General features: G+C 40.8%; 1 protein-coding gene across 1 annotated transcript in view; it reads right to left on the bottom strand.

The window, feature by feature from the left end:
- LOC102435577 (cytochrome b-245 heavy chain) overlaps nucleotides 1-10,311 on the bottom strand; it is a 36,337-nt gene that overhangs the window by 14,634 nt on the left and 11,392 nt on the right. Inside the window, exons 4-7 of the mRNA XM_006082953.3 lie at nucleotides 8,859-8,943; nucleotides 6,746-6,891; nucleotides 4,237-4,427; nucleotides 384-513 (exon numbers count right to left, since the gene is read on the bottom strand). Of these exons, the coding sequence (XP_006083015.1) occupies nucleotides 384-513; nucleotides 4,237-4,427; nucleotides 6,746-6,891; nucleotides 8,859-8,943 (552 nt within the window). The remainder of the gene's footprint in view (nucleotides 1-383; nucleotides 514-4,236; nucleotides 4,428-6,745; nucleotides 6,892-8,858; nucleotides 8,944-10,311) is intronic.

The raw sequence follows: 10,311 nt of genomic DNA, 5'->3' as shown, positions 1-10,311 counted from the left end.
TTTTAGCTCCTTATAGGTGATTATCTAAGCTACCCGACTAAGTCCATGATGGAATCCCTCTGAAAAATCATTAACTGGTATTATTGTGATCTGCACATCCATAAGAGAAAAGATAGAACTTCTTGAACCCCAAAGAGCACTTTTAAAAACAATGCTTTTCCGATTTTTTGTATCAGGATGTTCATAAAAGACCAATGCAAAGTTTACTTTTAAAGAAATAATTCTATATTAACTTCAGTAGAAAAAAAAGTAGATACTTATAACATTCTAACAGTTCCATGACATTTATAATGGACAACTCCATGACATTTGTATGTATTTCTTAGACACAGTTTGAAGATTTTGCTAATGAAACTGTAATAGCAACAATGAATTGTACATACCATAGGAGGGTTGCCATAGAACTGAGGGACTGGGCAGTCCTCTGATTTTCCCCAATCTGAGATGTTTTGATAACATTTTTTTATATCGTGCTTCTGCAAACTCTCTGGGGTCTGCCCACGTACAATTCGCCTGGAGAGGAAATGTAAGTACAGATCATTTAGTAGCAGGAAATTAAGCAAATTTCTTGACAGTCTGAGCATATTTTATTTAATCCTCACCTGAGGATATGCTTTTATTGAATTTTGAGGAAGAAGAAAGAAGAAGAAGAAGAAGAAGAAGAAGAAGAAGAAGAAGAAGAAGAAGAAGAAGAAGAAGAAGAAGAAGAAGAAGAAGAAGAAGAAGAAGAAGGAAAAGAAAAGAAAAGAAAAGAAAAGAAAAGAAAAGAAAAAAAGAAAAGAAAAAAGAAAAGGAGGAGGAGGAGGAGTAGGAGGAGGAGGAGGAGGAGGAGGAGGAGGAGGAGGAGGAGGAGGAGAAGGAGAAGGAGAAGGAGAAGGAGAAGGAGAAGGAGAAGGAGAAGGAGAAGGAGAAGGAGAAGGAGAAGGAGAAAAAGAAGAACGAGAGAAACATCAATGTGAGAGAGAAACATCTATCTATTGCATCTGTTGCCTCCTGTACTCGCCCTGACCAGGGATCAAGCCTGTAAATTAGGTATGTGCCCTGACCGGGAAATGAACCCGCAACCTTTTGGTGTATGGGACAAAGCTCCAACCAACTGAACCACCCAGCCAGGGCTGGGCATATTTTAAGTATTCTAATATGGGTCTTGTACTTTTCACTAAAATGTTATATCTTATTGCTCCTTCCAAATAGATTAAAGAAAAGGAAGAAAATATATGATCTTTAGCAGTAGAAAAAATCATGTACAATGGCACAAAGAATATTTATATGTAACCTTATAAATGAGAAGTTTTAGATAAATATATGTTTTCTTAAAGGGAGCATTTGTGCTTGTCTTTCTAGAATTATTTTCATTTATAAACAAACAAACAAACAGAAAACTACAAATCTAACAAAGAAACTGCTAACCCATACAGTGCCTTTGTGCAGTTTAGAACAAGATGCTCCCTCTGTGAGGACAGTCCTACAGGCAAAGACCTTGACCAGCAGAACATGGGCTACTTTTATTCCTCTAGAGCAGGCACCTTTGTGTAGTTGACAACCCCTGCAGTCATAAACAATAGCCATGAGGCTTGGTACAAGTGTTTTATTTGTTTCAAAATTGTCTAAATTAAACGAAAAGTTTGAGTTCAATTTAAGATGACTTAACTTTGTGGAGATTAAGACATTCTCACAGACATGAACACTAATGGTTTCTCCCTTGAAGTGCTCAGAGCCCATTCACTTCAATAATTGCTAATTGAGCAACTACTAAAACTTAAGACAATATAGGCTTAGTGGGATATAGCAAGGGAGGCACAAGGTTGAGGAAGTCATGTCCCTGACCTCGAGAAACATAGATAGCAGGATCTTCAGAACATGTAATAAGAAGAGAAATAGAAGGTCCTTTGTAGAAGTTTGTTTAGGGACCTAAATTTTATTATGCCATTTGTTATATTCTGATAATGTTTTAATTCAAGGTCATTAACCATCCTTTTCTACCCCCAGATCTTGGGGAAGAAATTACCATGTATTGAGCATCTATTATATATCTGGCCTAGAAAAAGGCACTGTATCAAATTACCTGGTTTAATCCTCATAACAAGCCTGAAAGTTAAGTATTAGTACTCCCATTTCACATATGAGGACAATGAGGCTTAGAGAGACTAGGTAACTAGAAGCAGAATGATCTGGTGAAAATAGTTCTGGATCCAAGCCAAGCAGCCTTGGTTTCAAATTCCAGATTCACCCCTTACTGGTTTGGTGAACTTGGACAAGGTATTGAACTTCTTTTGAGCCTCAGCTTCTTCAGCTATAAAATATGTACACCAGGACCTCATCAAATATTTATTTTAACAATCAATTGGCATGACACATAACAAATTCCAGATACAAAGTAAGCATCCAACAAATGATAACTATTTAAGTTCTTAATGCCCACGTTTATTTGGAGAGGAAGAAATAGAAAAATAATTTTATTTTCTCCTTCTCTTCCTGATGCCAAGATCAGAAATTAGAAAGCCTGGATTTTAATCCCAGTTCAGCTATTACCTAGCCATAAGACTGTGAGCAATCAGTCCACCAGTATAAGTAGTAGATAAAAAATGGGTAAATATAACTCCTCTGCCTGCTCCAAGAAATGTGCTTATCTATGAAACTACAGGAATGTACAATTGTGGAATTATTAAATAAGAGAGGGGGGACATTCTTTTTTCTCTCTCTCTAGGGTTCTCTGAAATAGCTGGGTTATGATCAAGTCTCACTTAAAGATTCTCAATTGCACTTTGAAGAACTGAAATTTAAAGTAGCTATTCCCTTTGCATAATAAAAAAAATCAATGCAATTCATTACAAAAATAGAAAATATCCTCCCAAAGAGCTTCTGGCAATATGGGTAACACGTTACAAAATGAGGGTTGAAATTACAAAAGAATAAGAGAAAATGTTCATTTAAGATGACCAATAAGGCAAACTCTTCCAACCACATGTTCTGGCACTGTGTTTCTCAGGTGCCTTAGACCACCTAGGCTCCAATCCCAGCTATGTCACTTAAAAACTGGGTGGCTTGGGCTACATATTATACCTTTTTTAGTCTTGTCCCCTGTCTACAATTTTCCCAGGAAATGGGTATAGTAAGAGCATCCCTACCTCTTGGGGGTTAAAAGAAACATTTCATGTCTATAACAAGTACTCACTAGAAGTTAACTCTTGACTTTATTATATCAGAACTAGAGGCCTGGTGCACGAAATTCGTGCACTGGGGGCAGGTGTCCCTCAGCCCAGCCTGCACCCTCTCCTATCTGGGACCCCTTGGGGGATGTCTGACTGCCGGGCCTAAACCAGCAGTCAGACATCCAACTCATAATCCAGGACTACTGGCTCCCAACTGCTCGCCTGCCTGCCTGCCTGATTGCCCCTAACCGCTTCTGCCTGCCAGCATGATCACCCCCTAACCATTCTCCTGCCAGTCTGATTGCCCCCAACTTCCCTCCCCTGCTGGCCCGGTCACCCCTAACTGCCCTCCCCTGCTGGCCCAGTTGCACCCAACTGCCCTCCTCTGCAGGCCCGGTTGCCCCCAACTGCCCTCCCCTATAGGCTTGGTCCCCCCAACTGCCCTCCCCTATAGGCCTGGTTGCCCACAACTGCCATCCCCTGCCGGCCATCTTGTGGCGGCCATCTTGTGACCACATGGGGGCGGCCATCTTGTGCAAGGTGTGATGGTCAATTTGCATATTACCTCTTTATTATATAGGATGTTTGAAGGCAATACCATGTATTTTCCTTCTATAATTCTTCATAATGCCTGGATCAGTTCTCATACATGGTAGGCAATCAATTAATGATAGGCTTGAATAAAAACTTTCAACTATAGCAAATCTTTTCAACTGATTAATCATTAACTCTTTTAGTTTGGGGATTTGTCTAATATATTAGTAATTAAGCCACAGGAAACATTATAGCAGACATCCAAGACTGTATGAGCACTCTCAACATGTTTTATATGCTTGCAAATATACTCAAATTGTTAATTATTTTTAAGTTTGCTATAAATAACAGCACTGTGAATAGCTATAAATTGAATACAAGAAACTAAAGTGCTGCTGAGTGGTTTCTATCACACTGACCTCTGTTGTCCCCTCATATTCTCTCAGAAGACAGTTGACCACACAGAGACAAGGAGGTCACTGTGCCTCTAACAGTATCACACCTGAAAACTGGAGGTGTGACATAAAAGACTTGGAGTTTAAACACTCACTCAGCTCCATGGATGGCGAGGCCAATGAAGAAGATCACAAATAGATGGTGTGTGTACCAAAACACTTCAAAGTAAGACCTCCGGATGGTTTTGGTGGAAGAGGTGATAATTAATATGAGGCACAGTGTGATGACAATTCCAGTGATGCCTGCCAACCGAGTCACAGCCACATACAGGCCTCCTTCAGGATTCTATAAAATGCAAATACATACACACATTATTTGTAGGCTCTCAAATCCAGGACTACCTATATATAAAGTGTCCAGTGTATAAGGCAATAGGTATTTTCATTCCCCCTTTACATAATCCTAATCATCTCTCACAGAGGGATATAGACTTGGAATAGATATTTCTCAGTTTCAAAAAGTCTTATGTGGTTGAGGTGTCATAGGAAATATGAATTGATACACTGAAATAGTTCTAAGGGAGTATCACATAAAGCAAATCAGTCTACTGGCCTAAAGGTCTTTTTCCCTTTGATTTGGAAAAGGCCACAGTGCTTTGTTGGCAAATTCTGGGTATATCTAACATATTAGGTTGCATTTCCCCAAAGTAGACCCTGAGATGAGGATTCATAGGCAAGTGATTTAGAAAGGTTGTGCTTCAGAAGAAACTGGTAAGGGAATGGCTAAAAGGACAGGAAAGATGAATAAGTCAAGTAAGAAGGTGAAATCAGGCCAAGTCTTATAGAGGGTAGCTTCATTCTGATGTTGCAGGGAAACTAAATGGTAAGTTACAACTCAGAGTTTATCCTGACTCAAGGCAAGGAAGCTGGGCTTTCATGGCCTGCATCCATCAGTTATTGGGTAATGACTGCACAGGGAGAGGTAGCTATCCAGGCCTTTCTAGATCTCTGAGCTTGTGGGCAAAGGGACTCCAATAACCCCAGGGTGGTCCTATGAGGAAGACACACTTATACAGGAAATTGGAAGTGAAAGCACACAGAATGGTGGGGCAACACAGACACAATAAAAGTGATCCAAAGGGATCTAGGCACAACAAGGCAGGGTTGGCTTGCTTATCTTGTATGTTAATAATGCCACCCTTATATATGATTGTGCAAAACAATGAACAATATAAAATAAAAATATCCAATACATTACAGAAAAAGACTTTCTGTTTTGTTTGATGCTATTTCATTCTGTTCCTAAGTAGATGAGCCAAATTTTTGCATGTCAAGTCCAAGGATAATTATTTCTTCAGAATTAAGGGACTTTTATTATAATCTTTTCTAAACAGAAGGAAACATGTTTGAAATTTTGTGCACAGAGATGTGATTTGGCCATTCGCCCAAGCCACTGGGCACATGAAGATCACTTGGAGCTTCTCCCTCTGAGTGTAGGAAGCTTCAAAAACTGCTGGAAGCGGAGAAGACCTTGCCTGTGGATACCACAAGTGGATCCCCCTGGAGAACTGCTGAGTTACTCTCAGTGCACTGTGCATATCAAGGAATGACAATTAGCAGACATAGGAGGCCACACCTTAGATGCTGTAGGTAAAAAAGAACAAAAGTATAACTGACAGTTGTCAACTGGCTACTGACCTGGTACTGATACCTAGACCAGAGTGTTTCCTATATCACATAAACAATTTCATAGAATGCCAGCATCATTCTGTGACTATTACAGAGTGAGGCAAAAACAAAACCACTCCAAAATCATGTCTGAACCAGTATAAGAAACACGGGTGACTGCTGCTTCTCTACCTATTAAATATTTAGCCCCTTTTTGTTCCCTTATGCCCCCTAGAAAGAAATGAAAATACCCAATCCTAGAACTACCCCCAATTCCTGACCATACCTGATCTAGAGCAAGTCCTAGCTTGCTTAAACCTTTCCCAGATTATCTAACACAAGCCCAGGTTCTATAACAATCCCCTCTTAAGATCCTTCTGAGATGCCTCAGACTTCCTCGTGGTCTAAGGTCTCTTTTGCTGCAGCAAGTAATAAAGTAATAAATCCAATTTTATTTGTCTAGATGTGTATTCCTGGCTTTCTGTTGGGCCTTGTCATGGGTGAGCCTTAGTTACTCCAGGCTCCACCCACACAGAGTCTCACAGGTTAGCTTAAGGAACTGATAAACATCTAGTGACCCTCCACACATGGGATCAGGAGTGTGGGAGACCTTTTCTCTGTGGGAGACCTTCCCACCTTCTTAGAACCTTCAGACTTGTTAATCTGATAGTCAACTTTTGTTGTTCTGGCCAAGCAAAGTTCTTCTCTCATTGAAATCTAGTCCTCAGTTTTAATAGTCTAGGCTGCAGTGGTCAGCAAACTCATTAGTCAACAGAGCCAAATATCAACAGTACAACAACTGAAATTTCTTTTGAGAGCCAAATTTTTTAAACTTAAACTATATAGGTAGGTACATTGTTATTAACTTAATTAGGGTACTCCTAAGGCTTAGGAAGAGCCACACTCAAGGGGCCAAAGAGCCGCATGTGGCTCGCGAGCCGCAGTTTGCCGACCACGGGTCTAGGGAACATCAGAATCAGGAAATAAGAGGCTTACCTTGATTCTCTCTCGAGCAAAATTGAGGTAAGTTTCACCAGGCTTATCTCCAATGTCAGACAGTGCTATTGAGTAAGGATCAGAATTGTTGACTCGGGCATTCACACACCACTCCACATTAAACAGATGTGCAATGGTGTGAATCGCTAAAAAGGGCAGAAAAGAGAAACAAAGGAGGTAAAGAATGTGGGCAATTTTATTGTAAGCTGGGTTTTCCTATAGCCTCTGACTCTATGATAAGTTACAGGGAAACACAAGTATGGTCCAATACACTTATAAATAAAAACTGGGTCTCCAGGACCAGAGAGACAAGGGAATTCTAGTGGGTAAGCTATTTTCTGGTTGTGTGAATGTAGGAAAATCACTTAACCTCTCTGGTCTGGGTTTCCTAATTTGCAAAATGAAGGTGTTGAACTATATGATCCTAAAGACTCAACTAATTTCTAAGATTCTACAAAATAACCTTGGTCTCTGAGGATATTTAGATGTCCTGTCGTTGTCTCTCTTCCCCAGATATATTTATGCTCAAACAGTAAGACTCTCATGTAACATATACCTTTAGCTGTTCTATTCACTGGACTCTGACATTAGTCCAGAAAGAGATGACAAAATTATATGAAACTGATATGAACCAATAGGCATAAGAATGAATCTCTTTTTTTTTATTTCACTCTTTGATTAACAAGCACTGTCATAGGACTTACTAGGTGCCAAGCACTGCTGTGCTTTATAAATACTTATTGCATATGAATCAATGATTTAGATATGTTTATTATCATCTCATCTTACAATGAGAAAGCTGAGGCATAGATTGCTTTAAAATCTTGCCCAAGGTCACCAAGCTAATAACTAACAGGTTTAAGAATCAAATCCAATTCCAAATGCTTGTGCTTGGGGGAGGGGGTGGCAGGGAGGAGGTCAATGAGGGGAAAAAAGGAGATTCATGTAATTCTTTAAACAATAAAGAATTTAAAAAAATCAAATCCAAGCAGTTTGGCCCACAAATCTGTGCTCTTAACCATTATACTATGTTGCTTTCTAACAAGATTTTATCATATATTTCACTTTTTTATACATTTCACTTTTAAAATATTTCATTTGCCACAGCTCAGAAAATCTGCATGATCTACTAGTAGGAAATGAGAAATCCAGCTGAATGTCTGTGAACTAAGCCTATTTTACTCAGGGACAAACTCCTTAAGGATAGAGTAAAAGTCTGTTTTGTTCATCACTGTGTATGTGTGCATGCCTATAGTCTGGCACATCAATTATTTATTAAGTGACCTAATAGAGATTTGATAAGGGTCTCAGATCCATCCCTTCTTTTTTTGCACTTTTTTTTTTTAAAAAAATGGGGGTATAATTTACTTACATTATATAAGTTTCAGGTGTATAGCATAATGATTCAATAGTTGTATATATTGCAAAAACATCCATCACTACACATAGTTACAGAATTATTTTCTTGTTATGGGAACTTTTAAGATCTACTCTCTTAGCAACTTTCAAATACAGTATTATTAATGATAGTTGCCATGCCAGATACAACCCTTCTTGTGCCAATACCACCACCTTAATAATTCTAATAATACATTGTACATAACACATATAAACACTTGTATACCTATTATATATGTATGTATACATGCATATACATGTATATATAAATAATGATAAATAAAGTGTTTAGCTGATAAACTCTATTATAAGGGATTCTCAACTTATAGGCTGTGGCTTCTCTAAAGTTATTGCAAGAAATCCATGAATCTACATGTTCAAACAATAATTTTTTAAAATGAATGAATAAAAGCCCTCATATGTGGACTAACCAATATTTTTTATATAAAAAGGGTGGGAAAAAAAGTTGACGATGCTAGGATTTTATCAGAGGAGCCCAAGATTAGAAAGTGTTAAGACCCGAAGGAATAAATCCTAATGTTGGGATGGTGGAAAGAGGGGTGAATATTTTTTAACAGAACTCATAAAAAATACAATATATCTAATCACCACCTAATGTGCCTACAAAAGCTGACCTATTTTTTAAAAGTAAGAATAGAGAGAAATCTCTGGTTCCAAGTTTTCTTTGAAAGCCCAAATATCGTAATAAACTTACCAGTGTGAAGTGCAATCATCCATGCCACCATTTTATGGAAGGTGAGGTTCCTGTCCAGTTGTCTTCGAATTCTTGTTGAGCAAAACTTTGGATTAAGGGGAAAATAATGAAATAGTAATTGTTAATAAGAAGGTTTTCTCTGTGCCAGACATTAGAGACATATCATCTCATTTAATTCTCACAACCACCATAAAAACTGTCATTATACCCATTTGGTAGGTGAAAACACTGAAGCTCAGATTGATGTAGTCATCGCTCCAACGTCAAAGGGCCAGTAAGTGGCATAACTGGCTTAACCAATATGTTTTATGTTCCCTTACTAGTGGCCTAAAAAGTTTCTCCTGGAATCCATTGCTTAATTATATAAAATATGAATTTGGACAGAAAACATATCTAACTATATAGTTTACTAGAGGCCCGGTGCACAAAACTTTGTGCACTCAGGGGGGAAGGGGGGTCCCTCAGCCCAGCCTGTGCCCTCTCGCAGTCTGGGACCCCTCAGGAGATAATGACCTGCTGGCTTAGGCCTGCTCCTGGGTGGCAGAGGGCAGGCCCAATCCCTAGGTGCAGCCCCTGGTGGGGCTCAGAGCAGGGCTGATTGGGGAGTTGGGGCGCCGCCCCCTGTCATGCACAGAGCAGGGCGGATTGGGAGGTTGCGATGCCACCCTCAGTCACGCTCAGGATAGGGCTGATTGGGGGGTTGGGGCACCACCCCCTATCACACTCAAGGCAGGGTCAATGGGGAGGTTGCGGCGCCACCCCCTGTGATGGACAGAGCAGGGCCAATCAGGTGGTTGGGGAGCTCCCCCCTGTCACTCACAGAGTAGGGCCGATAGGGGAGTTAGGGCACTGCCCCCTGTCACACACACAGCAGGGCGGATCAGGGGGTTGGGGCGCCGCCCTCTATCACCCACAGAGCAGGGCCGATCAAGGGGTTGGGGCGATGCCACTGTCACACTCAGGGCAGGGCCGATGGGGAGGTTATGGCTCTACCCCGTCACACACAGAGCAGGGCTGATCAGGGGGTTGGGACGCCACACCCTGTCATACACAGAGCCGCAGAGCGATCAGGGGGTTTGGGCGCTGCACCCTGTCATGCTGATCTGGTGCCAGGAGGCCTTGCGGCTCCGCTGATCCCGGTGCTGGGAGGCATATTACCCTTTTACTATATAGGATAGAGGCCTGGGGGCCGGCTGGTTTGCCCTGAAGGGTGTCCTGGATCAGGGTGGGGGTCCCCACTGGGGTGCCTGGCCAGTCTGGGTGAGGGGCTGAGGGCTGCTTTCAGGCTGGCGGTTTTGACTGCTTTCAGGCTGGCGGGAAGCTCCCAACCACTCCTTTTTTTCTTTTCTTTTTTTCTTCTGGGCCAGCTTTAGCTCTGGCTCTAGCTCTGAGGCTTCCACTGCTGGTTTGTTTGCCGTTCTATAATCGAAACAATGTATAACTTCAGCTCTGA

Source organism: Myotis lucifugus, unplaced genomic scaffold (genome assembly GCF_000147115.1).
Source record: "Myotis lucifugus unplaced genomic scaffold, Myoluc2.0 scaffold_4, whole genome shotgun sequence".
NCBI classification, from domain to species: domain Eukaryota; kingdom Metazoa; phylum Chordata; class Mammalia; order Chiroptera; family Vespertilionidae; genus Myotis; species Myotis lucifugus.
This window is presented reverse-complemented; position numbering and strand designations above follow the sequence as displayed.